We start from the raw sequence: 21,305 nt of genomic DNA, 5'->3' as shown, positions 1-21,305 counted from the left end.
GATTTCTGTTCCACAGAGATGATGCTGTCAAATGTGATTTGCCTTAAGCCACTGTTCATCCCAACATTTCAATGCAGGTTTACTTAACTTACTTAAAGCAATAGCTTTACACACTTTACTATTTAAATTGTTTTCTCAATGTATTCTACCTCTACCTATCACTCACCACTTTTTTGAGAACAGTGAGATTCACCAATATACTCATCCTGCTCTCTAAAATGTTGTTGTGGTTTTTTTTTCTGCAAAGCTGCATTTCTTAACAGTAAACAAGCAGGATAATGCAAAATGAAATGGTTCCTGCAAATGCAATATGCACTGATAGAATTTTGGGGGCTAAACAGCTCATCAATGAAGATCAATAGCTTTACTATTATTACATTCTGTTTTTCTAGAATGCAATTTCTTCCTTCGTGCAAGTACAACAATAGGTGGATCAGATCTCAATTTATTACTGAAACTGTTAGAATTCATTTATTCATTTCAAGTTATAAAAGAAAAAAAAAAGCTTAATTCTCTTCCTAGCACTTATCAAATCAGGAGGAACTGTACTTAACTCAGCTGAGCTACATCAAGTATGGAAGAGGGAGAAGGAAAACTGGGCCAGATAACATACATTGCTGTCAGTTGTTTTAGTGTTTGAATAATTCATAAATGTTTTGATGAAAACAATTATGAGATTAAACAACAATATGAGGTTATTGTGTGTTATTTTGAAAACGTATTTATAAAGCTTCCATAGTACCTACAGCTGAAGGATGACTTTGCTTATTGATGAAGCACAGAATAAAAGCTGCTTCTCAAAACACAAAAATTTATAAGTATATATTTCAAAAGCATAGACGAGGCCAACAAAAAGGACTAACTTGAAGATATATTCCTAACTAGTATTTTCTAAAAGCAATGGAGCAAAAAGGCATTCCAGTAGAACCTGCAGAAGACAGAAATGATAGGTATCCTTTTGACAGAGAAGAGAACGGGGGAGAAAAGCAGAGCACAATGTATGCTGTGTATATGTATACACAATTTAATTATCAACTGATTGCCTTGTAATTTGACTTTTTACTACTTCAACTCCAACAGCACCTAGAGGATTCAAACCAGGCAGGCATTATGTACCACAAAAATAGCACAGTGCCAGCCAGATTCCTGCTCAGGAGCTGTGACGGGGAATAGTCTGAGAGATGGGGTGCAGCTTCCAGTTTGTCTGGGCCACTTTTAAGAGATCTTCGACTTTTGTACTGAACAGACACCTAAGACAATATGGGAAAGAAAATGACCTCTCTAATGGAGAAACGAGGCATAGAAAACTTTTAAGTCTCAAGTCAAGCCACATGCGAAGCCAAGAAGCGAGCCCAGGTAATGCAGGCTCCACGCCACTGCCCCACCACGGCCCAGCGCCTCTCCTGGCCACCAGATCACAGCAGATCTTTGGCACCACAGGAGCTACAGTCAGAGGTGAAGGACATGGCATAAAATGAACACGAGCTACAGGCACTGAGCACAGATAGCTCTTGGACAAGTTACCAAACAGTTCACACCACCACCAAAGCAGAGAATATTCCTCTGAGAAGTGCTGAAATTCCATGAGCAAGACTGCAGCAAACTGAATTGCCAAAGAGAAATGAGATGCTCCAGCCAAAAGAAAACAGAGCTGACAACAACAACAGATGGGAAGAGGAGGGAAGGAGAACAGGAACACAGCAAGATGATGTGAACCATAAGGAAAAAGCATTCTAGTCTGTGGGAGGGCCTAGGTAGCCAGTTAATTACTCATTAAGGTTAGTAGCTATTTATTATTATTATAAATACTTAAGCCAAGCCACCTCAGTCATGCCCAGGAATGCTTACATAAGGCAGACGATATGCAGGACAGCAAGGCTGTTGACTGGCAGCTGAACCTTCCACGTTATTGATGAAGTGAGAGAGTATATTATTTAGTATGAAATTTTATACAGGAAAACAAACTTCTTTGACATGGAAACTCATCTAAATAGAGGTCCAATTGTTTTACTTTAGAGCAGAAATATAAGCCCCAAAATTTACCAGCACACTTGCCCCTGGGGCTATCCCTAGCTCGTGTGATGTACCTAGCCAACAGAACAACAGCTTTATTATAGTTTCAGCAGAATTTAAGCCTTCAAAAAAAGAAATACTTGTCTCTTCACAAGAAAAAAAAAAGCCCAACATATAGGCTGGCGTACCTGTTGTGTTAGCCTATTAAAATAGCCTTAAGCATGAACAATTTCTTTCATCTAAAAGAAGCTGCAGGTATCTAGTGGCCAATTTTTGAAACTCACCTGAATTCTGCTCCGATGGAAGTGTGACAGGCTAAGCCTGGAGGAGAAGGAAAAGTCCCTCCCCAGGAGCTTCAGCCAGCCAGAGAGGAGGAGAATGGCCAATCTTGCCATTTCACACAGAATAAAGAAAACTGATCAAAGTGTGTCAGGCTGAAACATATTTACCCCACAGATAGGTTTGATCACATTTTGGAGTAATTCTGTTTAACCCAGCTAAGCTTTAAAGTTCATGTATGTGCCTCTGTGTGTATACACACATGTATATATAGCTTCCCAGGTTTTTCAGATAGTAACCAAGGAATATTGCATAAATATTTTAGAAAGGTTTCTGGAAACTTAATTCAGCCCTTGCTACTGCCAATTCCTGCATTTGCAAATCAGGCAAAAATCAACCAACCAACAAACGACTCCCCCCAAACAAAACAAAAAACCCCTCACAAAACAAAGAAACAAACCCCCACAGACAGAAAGATATGCAAAGTTCAGTCTTTAAAATGGTCTTTATCATTTTTCCTCCCAAATGATATGACGTCAGAATATTGTTACCATGGTAAAGTGAAGGGATGCAGTCAACTACTGTTTTGCTGGGCTCCTTCTCACTACTTACAGATCAGCTGCAGATTCAGGATAAACTATGAGCAAATTCTGATACGTTCATAATTTAAAAAATGTAGTTCAGCTATTATCACATAAAAAGTGGTTTTAAACAATTCTTTCCCCAATTCTTCTCCCATGTCCCACCCTGTACAATGAGGCTTTCAGGCAGAATGCAGATGTACAGTTTGAATTCAAGAAGCCTTTTGCAGATGTTGAATTTTACATGCATATGTAATCCTATGGTGATCAATGCATATTCAGGAAGAATGCTACACGTGTCCCAAAAGAGTCCACTGAAAGTTAACAGTATTCAGCTACCAAAGCAACCGTCCCCTGAAATTAAAGAGGTTCCTTTGCAGTGTTATGTTCTATCAGGCTACCAGTTATGGCTCCTTTTAAAATACCAGTGTCTGGTTTCTTAACACAATTTCATAATTTAGGGACAGAGAACATGTGTATCAATTTCTTGCACAATACATGTAGCTGGTTGACTAAACTAAGGTTTACTAATTTTTGACATTTATTTCGCCTCAAGAATTCTCTCCTGATGCCACAATCTTGTGCCCTAACCCCCAAACATAAAGAAAACATGACTCATAATCACAGCTAACATTATTACCTTTTTTTTTTTCAAATCATGCTGCAGAACCTTGTTTCAATTCACTCTCAGTATCATAACAATAGAATTTGCAGGAAGGGAAACCATGGTAACCAACTAAACGTGCTAAAGCAGATATCTACTCAAAAGAACATGCAGTACCATCACACTTCAACGCCTACCACTGGTACAATCTCTACCCATTTCCTCTTTATCCCCATCCTAATTATTCAACAAGCTCTCAACCACAAAAGGCTACATTGCGAGCCATGTCTTATTGGTCCTGTCGTTTGCTATAGGTCCCAGCATTAAGCGCTTTATCTCTGTTTTGCCCAATTTAAAAGCAGATCTAATACCTCCAGAAATTAATTAGGAATTGTCGGTTCTTTTCATCTGTTTGGAACATCTAATTAACATTACAATGTATTTGATATATTTTTATTGTCACAGAGATTTGCTGACATGTATGGACACACATGTATACCTACAAAAAAATATTCTTGTTAGTAACTTTTTTTAAATCTCAGGGTTGCAAAAAGTTTCAGTGGAATTCTCTGATTAATCAATTAGTAAACATCTGTGAATTCTGCTATGCTCTTTCTTTTTTAAATATTTTTTAATAAGCTATGGGAAACCATATCCATTATTAAGTACAGGCATTAAATATAGTAGGGTGCGATTTACTGCTCTCATTTGTGTTTATGCTTCATTTTCTTTTATCCGGTATCTGAACTGATACAATTTCACAGGCCTTCTTGGGCTCTGAGCATCAACTTTATTTGAAGGACAGCTCTGAATATTTAGCCAAACTCATACACTTAAAACAACATTTAAATTCTCATTTCCTTTTTCCCTGAGAACATACTTCTACTCTGTAACAAATTCAGAGAAATTTGTTTTCTGAACACAAAACCTCTTTTGTTTCAAATTTAGATTTAAAAGCTAATATATCTTAAAAAGAATAATGATGCAAATTAATTGCACAATAATGGATGAAAGTAGACAAAAATAGCTCATCAGATGATGATCAAAATGCAGCTTCTTATGTAAGTTGAAAGCAGATTTTATAGCAACTCACCGACAACCTTAATAACTGAAAAGTTTTTGTGGGTAAGAATCACTTTTTCTACCTTATTAAAGAAAATATTCAAAATCTCCTCTTTGAACTCTGTTAACTATTCTATAGCATTGTACTAAGAATATTTAACTGCCTTGGCAAAGCCTGCAAAAGCTATTATTTGTCCTGTCCTATATTTGGTCATTTAATCGGTGCTAGGCTGTGTCTGTAGCTAGCACAGCTCAAGAACAAGACCTTTTGATTTACTAAAGCTAGGTCTATAAAAGCATCAGAGCCTAATCCTCCACAGTGGTCAAAAATCATTTATAAAGGTTCAGAGAACAAAGAAAGAAAACTCCATGGGCCACTTCATCCTGAACAGGATGTGCAGTCCTGGCCCCCTCATCTCCAAAAGATCATCGCAGAGTTAGAGAAAGGCAGCGAGAAAGATGACAGAGATGATGAGAGGTATGGAACAGCCTCATTACAAAACCTGAATGTATGGCCTAGGACTCATCGACCTATAAAGAGAACAAGAAGGGGGATGCAAGTGGCATAGGAAAGGTAAATGGAGATCAATTGTTCACTGTTTCTCATAATACAAAAACTAAGGAGCATCAAATAAAATTGTGAGATGGAACCTTCCAAAAGGGGACACTGCTTCCCGTAAAACCTAGTTAAGGCACGGAACTCACGCTACAGTTGCAGACAGCAAAGTCTACAAGGGTTCAAAAATGTGCTCAGAAAATCACTAAACAAAAAAAAAATAAATAAAATTAAAAAAAAAAAAAAAATCTCTCCCTCCAAAGCTTGAAAAAATAGCAAAGGTAACAAATTCTGCTCAGTAGTCCCTGAACTGCAAATTTTCAGAGGCCGAAAGAGCACACCAGAGAACTACTACTACATGTTCATCTTGTTTTTTTACACTTTTTTTCAATGTCTGCTATTAATAGCTACCAAAGGGTAGATACTGGACTATGAACAGGTCCTTTGATCTGACCCAGTGTGTTCATAGTCAGAGAACTTGCTAACACAATAACAGATATAAAACCGGGGAGAAACTCTTTGCAAACAATTACCCCGATCTCTTCTCAGATCTGCCCAATTTATTATAACTTAAGACATCTCTTAGAATAAACTAAAAAGAAGTGAGATGCAGAAGAGCCATGTTAGAACAGTCCATAAAAGAACCTTCATGCACCAACTGCATTTGCATTCTGTGCATTTTGGCTGTAATTGAAGTCTGTAGCCTAGTGCGATTGTCCAATCTGTTCCAGATTTCACAAAAACATGTTTTTATAACTATGAATTCTGTCTGCCTACAAAGGAGTTATGATTTGTCATGTTAACATTTTAGTCTTCTAGAAAGATAAAGTCATTTAACAAGCGGAAATCTTCAGTGCAGAACAAAGACAATCTGAATATCTCCAGAAGATGCCCAATGTAAGTACACTCTAGAAGGGAATAAGCAATGAGGATAGAAACAGAATTAGAGAATGGGGTTGTCTGTGGTTGTTTTCCACTTATAATATAACCCTCCATGAGGTGATCTTTAGTAAGTCCAGAAGAAGATGAATACTTTACAAAGTTGAGCTAGGGTTCAATAATCTCTATCAGATTTGCAGAATAGAAAATGATGTATTCACGAATGTTAGACAATGTTGGGGCAGTCATGATAAATTATCTGAGTTCTACCTTTATCTCTCACTTAGCTTGCTTTGTAGCCAAACTTTTTTATTTTAGTGTTTTTTCTAACTTCCAATTTAACTATGTTAGAAATTTTAGCAACACAGCAGATAGCTGATGTTGAAGTTGATTAAATAAACTGTAATATAAAATAAATCACACAACAAACACCAGGATATCTTCCTTTTTGAATTCTGAGGATGCAGGGCCTTATAGAATCATATAGTTGTTCAAGTTGGAAGGGACCTTCTGAAGTCATCTAGTCAAACCCCTCTGCCATGGGCAGGGACATCTTCAACTAGATCAGGTTGCTCAGAGCCCTATCCAGCCTGATCTGGGAGTGTTTCCAGGGATGGGGCCTTTACCACTAACACCAAACCAAAATATTAGACAAAACAGAACTACAATTGGAACTAAATTCAAAACAACTTCACCAATGTCTGATGTGAACATAACACTGACATTTTAGACATCAGCTACAATAGCTGGTGCAATCAAATGTAGCATTCAAAGCGTTCCATGACGATTTGAGGAATGGGCTGGTTTAGGTACTCAGGACAAAACACAATAAACTTGTTTTTTCCATTGCAGACTGGAAATACTTCATTACAGAGACACCATACCTTGCCACAGAAAGGGTTATGATCCTGTTTCACTAAACTGCACTTCACAACTGGATGCATTGGGTTGTCAGGGTTCCCAGCCACACTGGCACAGACATAGGAGGGTGACATCTGCCAGAGCTTGGGGTGCTGAGCCCTCTGTGCCACTGAATTGCCTGCCCCCAGCAGAAGGACCAGGAACTACAAGACAGGCAACAACTCTGTCTCAATCTCAACAGCAGCTCATCCTACCCAGTCTTTCCACAAGGCATTTAGGTCTTGATGGACTGGGATTTTACAATGCAATCACACTTCACACGTAGTTTCCAATTTGTCCTAATCACAATTGACAAGACTGCCAAAGACAGACAAGTCAGGCAACAAACACATACAGTGAGATACAGACTGAGGGGATATACAGAAGGAAGCAAGTATTTATGTCAACAGTCAATGGGTGCCCTCGAGCATCTAAATTATACTCAACACTTTCCATTTGTTTTCCAAAGCATGTCTGAAAAACCAACAGAAAACATGGATATGTTTTTACCTTTCCTATGCCATTTTATGTTTGTCATTCTGTTACTCACTGCAGGATCAGAGCGCCTCTTCAGCATTGCTGGGTTAACTTTGTAAAATCCTGTGAAACTTGTTTTGCATCTATTTCTTTATAAAAGAACTAACAGCTGACCAAATTTCCCTTCCTCCCACACCTTCTAAAGGGTAAAACAAAGGTAAAGAAGGAAACGTGAAAATGATACAGAAGTGATCTTAAACTTAACGGCTGCTTGAATCACAGAGTGGCATTTAAGCTTAGTATGGAAAGATCAAACTGAACCACACAGTTAGAAAAGTAGGGGTGAAATCAGAGACCCTGAAGTCAAAGTCTTCCATAGAACTTGGAAAAGTTTTGCCCATACAAACCACCCTGCTGACAAGGTCCATGTCTGGCCATGGAGATGATCTGAATTCCTACTGGGATTACCTAAGCTGCAGACAGAGCTACCTTTGCTGTCTGGCAGTGTAGAGACACAAATGCAAATGATGGTCTCAAAAAAATTCTATAAATTACAGGTAAAATCACATAAACTCATCATAGCAATCACAGCAAACTTCTTGCAGTCAGGATGAACAAACAGACCACAGAAATTACCCAGTCTTTAAGAGATGCTAGCATGTCAGCAGCACACTCAGTGGGAATATTGGCCAATAGGTATATTCTGCATACTTATCGCAGGGAGGGTAAAAATGGAAACAGGGTAAAACTCTGGCTCCAGTCAATGGATATTTCTGCTACACTTCCTAGTAGAGAGAAAAAGAAATCTCAGTGGTAAAATTCCCTTGTGTGGACAACACAGTGCTGCAGTTCACTGAGAGCTTTCAGCTAAGGCACAACAGCAAAGACACTCATCCATACACTTGAAAGGCCAACAGCAAGACGACACAGAGTTACTTGCTGTGGGATGGTGACCAGCTACCAAGGCCACTGCCCTTAATGAACAAGTCATCCAGCTAGCGCTTAAATAGAATAAAATGGCTGCAACACACTGCAGTTTCAGATTCTGAGGTGTTTTACCAAACGCAGAATTTACTCAAAATAAATCAATGATAACAGCTTTGCTATCATTTGAAACTGTTGCTTGAATTGATCATGAACAGTATCCATTCTCTTTTCTACTGGGTATAAAAATCCATCAAGAGCAGGGGCAGGAGTGCTTTGTCTTCAAGCCAGGGGTTAAGACAACTGTTTTCTTTTTAGCTTTAAATGAATATTGCAAGAACAGAAGTAGATGAAATGAAGTATTAGACCCTAATAAGCCACAGCAATTTATGGAGACTGTTAATGCAAACCAGTGTCAATGCCAATAATGTTTCTATCTGGAATATACTACAGAAACAAATATCTCAATAAAACACATTCCCTTCCACTCCCCAAAAAAGAAAACTAATTCATCACAACCTATTATACCATTATATTCCTATTTTAATTGTAATCTTATTTTACCCATATAAAATTTTCAATAACTGCATCTTTTCCTTCAGTGTTCTCCTGTCCCACTTAGATTTAAAACATTGCTAATAATTACCATCTCCTATCTGAGTACTTAGGTGTAGAGCTCAGGCCAACATAACCTCTATTACCTTAAAAGCAATTCAACTATTTAAAACTTACAACTATTTAAGTTCTTTTTTAGTTTTGGTTTTTGTTTTTTTTTTTTTAATTTATAACTGATCCACTTGCCAGAATTTTGCAGAGCAAGGAAACAGATCTGCAAACATTGTTAGCTAACAGGTGTGCTGACAAAAACAACTCCTGATTTCATGGCCATCCCACAGAGGGACTGGAGAGAATTAACTGCTCTTCAGCAACAGTTAGCTAGCAAGTAACCCACACGGCAGACTCATCATGTCAACCCATAAGATGCCTTTTATTTCTTGACTGCCTGCTCCGCCAATGTCTATGTGGGGTCACATCTGTAACAGCAGAAGAGCAAAATAAAGCACCACGAGCTAAAACACAATTGGTATTATCCTGGTGGTGCAAACAATAATGAATGTTAGCACTTCAGAAAGGGTCAGATAAGGTTAAAGATACCAATCTGTAACTAGGGTAAAAAAGTACCAGTTCATTAAATGCTGACCTTGATTTTTTAAAAAAATTAAGACAATCACAAGGACATTTATTACTAAGGTCAACAACACAGTACAATCTTTTGAATATTTTATAAATTTTAAAATGAAATATTAATTACCAACCTTAATGCCAAAGTGTAGGTTCCAGGTTGCCGTTGGCTTTCACGAATGAGGTAACTTCCCTCTGCAACACTTAATAATTGGTCAGCTTCCTCCCTTGAGATCATCCCATGGAATCTAAGAAACAAAGACTTCTTGAAACATGTGCCTTTCCACTTTTAAATTACCTTTTCCTCTTATTTTAAAAGCCATCAACCACAGTAATTAAAAAAAGAACAAACATAAAAATGACTGATTTGCAGGAATCTACAGCGCAAATTAATCCCCCTTTACACCTGCATTTGAAGTCACTTTAAATGGTTTTTAAAATTTCTATGAAACAATATCTATGAAAAAAAAAAATATTGCTTTTAAAATTTCCCTCTATCAATTTAATATGTGGAAATAAACCCATTTTCTCCTACTGGCTTCACATGTTTCGTGCCAGTGGCATGCAATGCAACGTTTTGCAGCTTTCAGGAATATGATGGCAATTTGCTAAAAACTTGGGGATTGCAAATAATCTCATTAATTACTGGTGTAATAACTTAGCAATACTACACATCTTTTACCAAAATAACCACAAATAAGATCTGCTTTGTTTCCCCATGTTAAATCTATCCATCTTCACCTTAGCAGTCTGTAACAGAAGACTCATATATATACTGTAGACTTATATTGCATTGGCAAAAGCCAACTGGACGTGGGGGTACAAAAAGACAACCCTTTGAAAGTACAGACACAGGTTTTTCCTACTTAAGGTAGCACTCAATGATACCCCTATCCATCAGAAAATGTAGTTATAATTTCAGGCAGGCAAAAGTGACAGTATTGCAATAATAATCTGATGGTGAGCAAGACAGATTGCTGTAAAACACAGAAGAAACAAAGCACCCAGAGCAAACGCTCACAACCTTTTCTGTAACTATCATCAACTAACATGTTCAGATAAACCACTTTCAGAGATGTATGTTACTTACTCTCTCCCATAATATTTGGGTCTGTTCTCTACCTAAAAGAAACAACAGAAACTGTAATGTTTCATAACAAGCGAATCCATACAGTACGCGCGGTGTCCATAATAAGGTATTAAAAATAGAAAAGGATATAATGCGAAAGTACAGACAAAAATAATTTACCATCCCAGGATCTTCCCTGTGGGTGGCATACAGGGAAACCAAAGGCAGGCCTTTAGGAAACACACTGCACTTCTGAATGGCTTGGAGTGAAAAAGAATGAGCTGTTTGGATCACGTCATCCTTGGAGCTCTGCTAATACAAACTGATGGCATTAAGTATTGCTTGTACAAACTGCCAAAAAGGGGAAACAAAAGATTAATTTCATGGATGTAAGCGTACTATATTGTTAAGTACGCTAATGCAGTGAAACACCTCTAAAACTCATACGTTTACAAGTTATCTTCCATCCCAAAACTATATCCCCTGAGAGGGCAAGTGGCAGATAAAACCATCATCAACAAGTGCCCAAGTCCTGCACCCTTTGACTTCACTGACCTGTGTGACCTGTAGTGTCACCTGAAGGACTCACCAGCAGGTCTGCAGGTGTCATGCTGGGTAACTCAAGCCCACCTGTGCCCGGAGACCACACAGTGCAAAGGCACACAGCGTGCAAGGGTGTCAGAACACGACCTGCCTGCCAAGTATTTCAAAGTAAAAAGTAGCTCATCTGCAGTTGTCCAGAAAGTTTATAGACAAGTGAGGAACTGCAGACCAGAAACCAGCTCAATCATCTATAATAAACCACCAGATTATCCCTCCTTGCTAAATTTAACGGAGGAAACCCTTTGGGGAGTAAAAATCAACAACTATATAAACCTGAACTACAAGAGTATAAAATGATCCAGTTATAACAAACCACAAAATACTCGCAGTAAGCTGCCACTTTCGTTTCTTTTTTCCATCTTTTCAGGAAAAAAAAAAATAAATTCACACTCTCTAGTTAGCTCAGTGGAGTATAAATAAGGATTTCAGATGTCCAAAACAACCAAAATACACCCCAGTGTACAGTCTAATGACAACTCTTTCCCATTCCCAGCAAATAAAAAGCTACTCTGATCTTTAATCACTTCTGAAAAATCATACAATTGCTGTCAAGATTTATAATGTTCTAAAGCATTTCCTTTTCCTACATAACGGCAATTGAGAGTTGACTGGTGTGGTAACTGTTTTCAAAGGGCCTGAAGAGGCTGAATCACTCAAAAAAATTTTTAAAAAGTCTTACTTTTTTCTTTTTTTTTTTGTTAAATGTAGGGTATTTCTTCAATATGAAGATAGCAATGTGAATGGAGAAAAAGTGAAAACATTTCATTGTTGTTATTACACAAACTTGCAACAATTCCTAACTAAAATCCTCAAGACAAGACACCAGTCTCAGGCAGTTGTTAAAAAAAGAATCCTGTCATGAATAAGATTTTGTTGTCTGTCTACTGAGATTTTATGTTTATCTCAGTGAATACAGTGAATTTATATAGGACAGAACTGGAAAACTTACATAGGCAAAAGCATTCCACTTCAGAAATGCGTTAGTAATGTGATAGTCCATCTTCAGAGTACTTACAAATCCTAAACCAAATTATAATATTATATTCTGTGTGAAAATGTGAACTGGCAGATGACTCAAGCAAAGCATCAAAGAAAAGCTCTGCTGGACTTTCAGGCAATTGTAACTGGGTTTGCAGCTCATCTCAGTGGATGTGGAGGTAGAGAGGAAAATAACCACTTCTGTTAACATTGAGTCTCTACTGATCAGTTTTGCCAACTCACAATACTTCAGTATTAATGTCAACGTGTAACACTGTTTGCTTGTTTCTTTCTGATTTGGCAGTATTTTTGGACCAAAGTATTGCTGAGTACGAGTAAAGGCAGCCTTAGCTACTTCATATTCTCTATATCAAGCAAAGATCAGCTGAATGCTGTCTTGTGACTTCTCAGGGCTCTTTATTTAAGGGCAAAAATCCCTGTTGCTGTTTGTTTAGCCTATGTTTGGCTCAGTTTTAAAAACTGCTTTTAACTTAGAAAAAGAAAAAAAAAAGAAAAATAATTGTGAGGTATTTGTTTTCAATGTTCTTATTTGTATAGCACTTATGCAGAGGCCACAAGAAAGATTCAGGTGTCACTATTATATCTGCAAGAAACACAAAAGTCAGTGAGATATGCACCATTGCTTCATTTCCGATTTTTTTCAAACTAAGACATGAGGCCAATGAAACCAAATTTACAAAGAGATAAATGGGGCAAAGGTGGCAAGTGCCTTACTGTAGCTATTCCTTCAGAAAAGAGGTTAGTTACAATGAAAGCTGGGAAATCATTCTGGTTGAATATCATACAGATAAAGCCATCTTTGAGAACAGCTCTAACAAGGACATGCATTCTACGTGCCCAGTCCATGCTCTGTTTCTTGGCCACTGACAGAGGCCATTTTCACAGGACTACATAGAGATGTCGTTAACAGGCTTGTTAACGGCTAGCACTGAATTAGGATGAAACCTTGTAACAGGACCGAAAAGGCCCATGATTTTAAATATCTCCCTCATATGTCTGTTTGATATTTTTCATACATAGTTATTTCAAATTTATCATTGAGTGCCTTCATATAGCAGTCAAGGATGCCCTAAATATGCCTGCATGTGCACATGTGTATATAAAAGATTATGTACACAACAATTACAAATTCCAGGAAGGTAATACAATATTAATTGGACAAACAATATTACAATTTTAATGTAAGCCTCATGCAGAAGTCAAACATCCTTAAAATGTTATGGAATCATCAGCTTTACAAATGAACATCATAACAGTGTTAAAAACCTTGGCTCTGCTGCACCTTGACAATAAAAAAATCCCGAATGAATGCAACACTTTTTTTACATCAGGGTAACTCCACTAATTTGTGTGTTGCTCTGATATGAAACTGGTGTAACAGAGCAGAAATTCTCTGTATTTGAGAAGCATTTCATGTTAAGTAGGTCATTGTGTTGAATACACCTCTCAGTATCAGAACTTGTACAACACATGCCTTTGCACCTCAAATAAAAGGTTGGGTTTTTTACAGTGTGATTTCCAGTTATTCTTTAACAAGTGCTTTCTCCCCTAATCACCACTCTTGCTTATGTCAACAAGTGGAATTCAACAAGGCAAGAGGAGCACATTACGTGCTAATACCTTACTGAATTACATGTTGTTCCCTCCTACTGACCTCTCTGATGTTCTGTGGACCAAAATCCTCTTCCTAATATTTATGAATTTGTTTATACAGCTGAATAATTTAACCACTTAGGAAAAGATTTTGCTCCCCACTGACTCACGCATGGCTGCTAACAGAAACCCAGCTGAGAGTGAGCAGATCACAAAGCTCAACAATAGCAGAAGAGGCTGAGATCAGAAAGAAAGGTTAAACATGTTACCGCTTGCTGAATGTATTTTCACTTTAGAACTGGCTCAGCTGCATGAATTGTTCAATACTCGGAACGAAAAACATTTACCTGCGTTATAATGAATTAATGCAGAAGTAGGAAAATGCACACTGATAATGTATTCCTTCAATTCTACCTTTATTAGGTAAAAATAAGCTTCAAAGAGGTTTTCTTGGGCAAATGGATTCTTTAATGAGAAAATGTGTATTTAATATGTTCTGTTCCACAGCTAAATACCTGCAACTAACTGATTCTTTCATAGTTCTATTTTATTTAGTTCAATCCTCACTAGTTTCTGAAACCTGCAGATTTTATTTCTCAGTTTCTACAACAATGTTCATGGTGCAGAAACAGGTTTATTCTGCAGTTCAGGGGCTGGGATGAAGCTATTTTAAAACCCAGAATTTCTCTCTTCTTTTTTTTGTTCCCTCTGGCACAGGGGAAGTTTTATACTTAAAGTTTGTCATATGTTATAATCTTGTTTCGGAATAAATTCATAGAAATATGCTATTATAGGCACTAATGTGTTGCATTTCCTTCTTCAATTATGACAGAACATAGCAGAGTGTTTTGATGGCTTGTGGTACTTTCACCAATCCCCCATTAACAGACAGACAGAGGAGCACCTCTCTCTATAGGGATGCAATACGTTCAGGTACCCTCCCAAAGTTCTTGGATGACAAGTTCATGCAGGACACACCACTCACCCACAGTAAATTTTCTTCCCTAAAACAGTCCAACTTTTCAATTTGCCACCTGTATAATAGCTAATAAAATTCTATAATTATCAGTATTAAAATTCAGTGATAACAAGGATAAGAAAACTATAGTGGCCAGTGTGATTTGTATTTGAAGCAGCTTTACCCAAATGCTTTTACATTTGGCTGGCAAAAGTAGGTCTCTGGTTCTAAAGAGAATACAATCTGGATCTGATCAATAGCTGAAGGATTACCAGCACTCCAAGAGGCAGGAGACATTTTCCATTTTCAGATATTGTATACACCTTTGTATCTGCTTTATATGACTAGATAGGCTAATGGTATTCTGAGAAATACAACGAAGGAGAACTTAGTATAAAATTTGCTTGTGACTTCTTATCACCAAGGGCAAAAAGACCCCAAAGCACTTCTCTGCAGTTAAACTAGCACAACATATAATGCCAACAGATCTTATTGACTTAGTTGGACCTCTTTATCAGTTTACAGTTTCTCCCTGGCTACGGGGTACCTATGCACTGTGCAGTCAACAAGCAAAACAGTTACAATCATTATATTATCTGCTGTAAGATTTCCTTAACTGTGCTGGTACTTTCCCACTCCTTACATTTCTGTTCATTTCTGTTATGTTTTGTTGTGGTTGTTGTTGTTTAAAGAAACCAAAAGGTAAAAGAAAAAATGAAGGCTCTAATTCTGCAAGAACTAAAACATTGTCCTGGTTTTGTTAAAAACAAGACAAGTTTATCTTTTAGTCAATTTTCCTTTCAGCTAAGTTCTTCTTAGTAACTGCCCTTTTCTCAAGTTGGGTACATATTTTGGTAGACATAGCAAGGGAATGCAAGGCCGCTGATAAGAATACACGTCACGTATTTGCAAGGAGGAGCGAACTGAACAGGTGATTAAAACTGACCAACTAAGTATTGCATCCCATCCACATCATACATCATATAAAAGTGGGAGATCACGAGGGTCTCGCTCTCTTTGACTATGGCTGGCATCTGAGGAGGACTCTGCCTGCGGTCCCTGCGATCTGAGGCCTAGTGACAGACCCTGCATCCTTGAATTCAGTTCCAGTTTGCTGCAGAGTCCAACCCAGGACTTGCAGGTGCCTATCCTGCAGCTGCCAGAGCAGTGCAGCCTGGAATTCAATATTGGGTTTGTATATTTTATATTATTTTCTCTATTTTATCAGTAGCATTAGGAAAACATTTTTAACTTTTTCCAACTTGCAAGTCCTCTCTTTGCCTCTCTTTGCTCTCCTGTTGCCTTTTCTTAGTGCAATTAAACGGTGACAAACATTCACAACAGAGGTTCTCGAAGTATCTAACTGAAGAAACTGAAGAATTGTCACACATCACCACAAGTGCCAGGCAACTTTATAAGCACGCAACATCAGAAAGTCTGTCATTACAAAAGTAAACCATAGCAGGGCTCTGAGATGAGACTCAGCAAATAAAAGACTACAGTGATTGTACAGGCAGTGTCAGCACCTCAGCAAACAGTCAAACCAAAACCCCCACATACATTCTACAATATGCACATATATACTCACACACATACTAGCACTTCTTCCACCAGTGAAATACTTTTGAGGAGAGGAAGGAAAAAACAGCTATTCAACAGCAATTAACAACGATAAACACAATCCACTGGAGGCAAGGAATAAAATACTTCATCTGATCCAGGTGAGCACTCTGTACAATCGCTGTAAAATCACAAACCTCTATTAGAAGACTAAGCTCCTACAAGACTTCAGATATTTTGTATATTAATCTAATTGAAGAGAACACACAACATAGAAGAGAATCTTCCTAATAATGCTGCAATGGGGATAAAAAATTGGAAAACCTCCCAGTTTTTCACAGCTCAGATCTTCTATCGATCTCTTCTGCAAATCTCCATCCCACCTTATTTGATATACCGAAGATATATGCACAACCACCTTAACAAGAATACCCCTGCTTGGACACTCATTAACAATAGAAACACTGGTTAAAACCTTTTGCTACTATGCTTCTTGAAAAATTCATGTATTGTTCTTTCCTATAGCTATGTCTTGCTTAAGTGCAACCTTTAATAAAAATACAAATCTATCAGATTAACAAAGGAAAACAAGGGTGCTTCCACTAAATGCAATATTTCACTTGTGTTAAATCTCTACTTTTTATCTTAAAAATTGACAGACTACTTCGCAGAATCACAATTGGGCATTTGAAAAGATGACAGAGAAACATCTGTTTAATTCTGTAAAGTTATCCTCCCTGTGATCTACGCTGTAAGCTATTAATGTTCCTGACAGTGCTACGTCCCTCTGTATTTAATACTATGTCAAAGTGACTAACATACTTCAAAGATTAATTTCCTCTCTCTTGGCACCGGATAAAAATGCTGAAGTTTTATTGCAGCAATGTCATAACTTTCAGTGGTTATTCAGCAAGAACTGTGTTTTGTAAGTCAAGCTTAACATTTCAGTATTTTTGAAATTGAAATTAATGTTTCCCAGGTTCCTAACCAAAGCTGCAAGAGAGATGCAGTCATGAGTAAAGTCTTGCTGGCAGGGACGTTTGGTATCAGTGAAACCTGCAGCACGGCAGCTCTGGAGAGGTGCTGCTCGGCTGGACGGTAGCTCAGGGCATGCTGGCAATTCGGTGTCTGCCTCAACAACCAACCCTGTGAGCAGGTGCTTCTGTATCACCGTGTATCAATGGGATCCCGTTGTTACTCTTTGAATCATTAAAAATCTGTGGCTTTGCATAGCTTAGCTGCTAGTATTAATGAGTCTTAAGTACTACAATGCCAATAACAGCACCAGGGAAGGTTTCAGCCTTGCCTCTGTGGATTTATTGCATGCATCTAGCAGTGACGTGTACGTACAGGTGCACAGTTCCCCTCTCCAGTTCTGCTCTTCCTTCTGCGAATTTATGACCCAAAAAGGAGGAGAAAAGGCATGTTTCTGTGTATCTAAGAAAATTTAGCCAATAAATGCTTTTCAGGTGAAAACGCTGTACACAAAATGCTTTTTAATTCATCTTTTAGATCAAAGAGATTTCCAGATACCAGTGCCCCCAAGGGTACTTACTACAATCACAGCACCAGTGTCCCAGGGAACCACAGTTTGGGTTGCACGCTATGAAGTATAGACTTGGAATTACTGGACTCTATAAAATCGAACCTTTACAATACCCACCTCACGAGTGCAGGTTACCCTTCTGGGATGAGGAGCTTCCTGTTGCAACTGGTACACTGGGAGAAGGCAGAAGTTAAATTCTGATTAATACAGAATCATTGTATAAGTTAGAAGTTAAGCATTCTAACATTAAATATTGCTGTTTAAATAAAGACGACTTTCTGTAAGTCAGTGCAAGAATACATATGTCAAGGTCTCAAAAATTACTTACAAGAGATCAGGAAAAAGAACGTCGCTAGCTAAAACAGGATTATTGATTATCTTTACAATTAATCAAGCAAGTACAAGGGAGGAACTAGGTGAGACCAGTCAAGTTTCCCTCAGGCAGATCAGAACAGGATTAATGATAAATGCAAATTAAACTTTATTATATGTCAAATCAGGCTGCTTTCAGACTTCCTTCAGTAAGCAGATGGAGTCCCACACTACTATGCTGGGCGCACATTCCGTCACCTGAAACGTCAAGACTTTACAAGAATCGTTCAGAACTTTGCAGAATCAAACCCTCTGCTTTTGCAGAAGGTCACTGATGACCTTTCTGAACAAGGAGAAAAATGGCCTTTGCATTTGCAGATCTAAAGACATCAGGAGTTGTGCAGCAGAGTGTAACAGTTAAGGTCCAAGCTATGACATACACACACTTACTAGTACTTTCCCTTCTCCTTTTTTTCTTTTTTTAAAATTAGCCTCATCAAGCCAGAATAAATTTAAGGATTCAGTTGTAAATTTAATGGTACTAATGTGCAGACATTCTAATATAATACCAAAGGAGCGACTGTCAATTTCTATCCCAAAAGGAGTTTGGTTTGGCAAGTCACCTTCGAAATGAGACTATCGACACTGAGTTAGTATTTGAAAAGTACTTTAGAACTGAAAAAATGGACATTTTGAATTGTAATGTTTTAAAATTAAATTATGTTTCAATTGTTAGTACTAAACACCAAGGTCTAATAACATGTGCTGTCACCTTCTTCAGGTTATAAAACCATACATTGATTTAACCTGTAAGATTTGACTTCATTACACTTATTCTTTGATCATGAGCCTGTTCCATTGACAAATGCTGTATTTATATGCTAAGTTACATGGGAATAGAGAAAATAGCGAGATGCCCAACGATATGGCAATCATAAGATAAAACAGAAAAATTCACTCCCTTTGTTCCAAAGAAAAAAACTAATGTTTTTTTCCTGACACTACTAAAATCCTTACCTTTCTGTATTGGTACTACAAAAATGACTTTTGCTAGTGATGAAGAATCACATACTAGTATATAGAACAATAATTTTCATTTCAAGCATTGCATGACCATTTATTTCGCCAGCATACAGATTCCCTAGCTTCTGCTGTAAACGTCACATTTGATGGCACTGGGCCCTGTCCATATCTAAGTCTGAGAACTGTAGAGTCAACTTTTAAAGAAGAAAAAAAAAAATTATATAGCAAATAAGGATTTCTCTGAATTTCATGGAAGATCAGTGGTGACTTGCAATCAGCATGCTCTGCAGAAATGCCTAAAAGCCAAGAACTGCTTCCCACCTTACTTCAGGCTAGCTTGAAAAGACTTTCTGGAAGGAAGTTCCTCTTCTCCAAAGGCAGCATCTTTCTCCTCTTCCAGTCAAAAGCACAGCAGGCAGACTAGTTAAGTTACAAACCAGGATGCCTATTCCTCCTCCTCTAATTGATGCATACAATTCAAACTGTTCACACCAGCTTCCGTGCTGTAATTATTGCCAAGGAAGCTAAACAAGACATCCCTCTTCATCCACCATGAGACAGAAATATATAATAATCAAACCTCATGACCCTGTGCTTAATTCTGACCCATGGGAAGGGTTCACCATGGTGACCCGTGATGGTGCAGAGGCCACATGTACATTTGCATGCAGCTGAGCCTTCAGCTCCTGGCAAGCTGCAACGAGGATTTGGCATTGGAGAGGTTAGATCACCCTGTTATAGATGACAGCATGGAATAAACTGAACAAAGCATCAGCTTTCCCCGAGTTCATAGAAGGTATAGAGCTGTGATTTACTTGCAATGCTGACAACTGAGAGTAAAATGCACAAGTATTGCAATAATGACTAACAATGTTTAATACCAAGGACCAAATGGTCTCAGTTTTATCTTTTAGCCCCCTGCTGCAAGAAAAAAGTTTGTTCAAATCATTCTGTGTGAAAGTTCTTTAATAGTAAGTGTCTGACTTGGCACATGACAAGCTACTGGCAAAATAAGTGATGACTCAAAAGGCACAGACAGGCTTTGCCACCAGATCCACAAGCAGACCAAGGTCCCAGCCATCTCATGACAGCATGACAGCAATTGCATATGTTGGTAATTATTAAAAACTGTTCAAAATCATCCATTTAAAGAAAACACTGAAGGCGGACAAATTAAAAGTCTTCAGCCTTTTTTTAGACTTGTTGCCTTTCTATTTTCTTCAGTTAACATAACTGTATTTTAAGAAACACTGACATTCCTAGACTGTTAAGGCACATACAGTTTTGCCAACTCCTGTAATTTTTCCTAAAAATTTTACAATATCTGACTATTCACTTACAGCCTAAGCTTTCTGAAATTTATTATGAGATGTTCTCATTTACAGAAGTCATCTAATGGTCATATTGCATAGAAGATATTGACTGTGTAACTCATGATCACTTTGACAACTCAAAAATTGGAAACCTAACCCAAACAAGGCTGACTTATGATTTGTAAGGCCTAACACTAATTTTTGAACATGTCAGATGGCAATGTCAGGGACAGAACAGAAACAACCAACCTCTGTGAGCTATTAACAGAAAAGCAGCTGATAGAAAAGCTGTTTTTCTAGTGCTCATTTAATTCTACTATATATGCTTTAGCTGAAAAAAACAATTCAATCTGCTCTTTTATATGTACTTTCTTTCTAACCCTCATTTTCACCAAGACTTTAAGACAAACCCAGTGTCTCCAATTGTAAAGAATATCCCACTGCAGGATGGAAAACTTTCTGAAATAATTATATTTTATTCAGCTGCTAATTCTCCACAAACTTTGTAGAGCCACAGTTTCATCATGTGAAATGCTGCTTGGGCAAATCCCTTTAGCCAGCCTGAAGACACCAAGCCTGGGAATATATACAAAAGAAATGCAAATGTAAGTTTGACATCCCTAAACTGTTAAGTATGTTAAATACACAAACATTCTGCTTTCGAAATCTGCCTTTAACAGAAGAGTTGTCTCCTTTCTGTGGTTCCTTAAGTATCAAAATGTCTCGCACCTTAGCTCTTCTCTCCACAATGAACTAGAATTTAGAGGTGAGACACTGTGGGAAGCTACGATGCCATTTGTCTCTTGTTCCATTCAATCTCCCTGAACCTCCATCAACAATTACAAACAACAGGTTATCCCTTTAAATTTAGA

At 37.8% G+C, this 21,305-nt stretch overlaps 1 protein-coding gene across 1 annotated transcript in view; it reads right to left on the bottom strand.

Moving 5' to 3' along the window:
• CHN1 (chimerin 1) overlaps positions 1-21,305 on the bottom strand; it is a gene marked incomplete at its 3' end in the record, with an annotated part of 99,438 nt that overhangs the window by 56,852 nt on the left and 21,281 nt on the right. Inside the window, exons 3-5 of the mRNA XM_080347240.1 lie at positions 17,903-17,958; positions 10,548-10,579; positions 9,592-9,705 (exon numbers count right to left, since the gene is read on the bottom strand). Coding sequence (XP_080203366.1) covers positions 9,592-9,705; positions 10,548-10,579; positions 17,903-17,958 — 202 coding nt within the window. The remainder of the gene's footprint in view (positions 1-9,591; positions 9,706-10,547; positions 10,580-17,902; positions 17,959-21,305) is intronic.

The sequence above is a fragment of the Nesoenas mayeri genome, assembly GCF_963082525.1.
Source record: "Nesoenas mayeri genome assembly, chromosome: 6".
NCBI classification, from domain to species: Eukaryota; Metazoa; Chordata; class Aves; order Columbiformes; family Columbidae; genus Nesoenas; species Nesoenas mayeri.
Note: the sequence above shows the minus strand (reverse complement) of the source record. Positions and strands in the feature narration are given on the sequence as shown.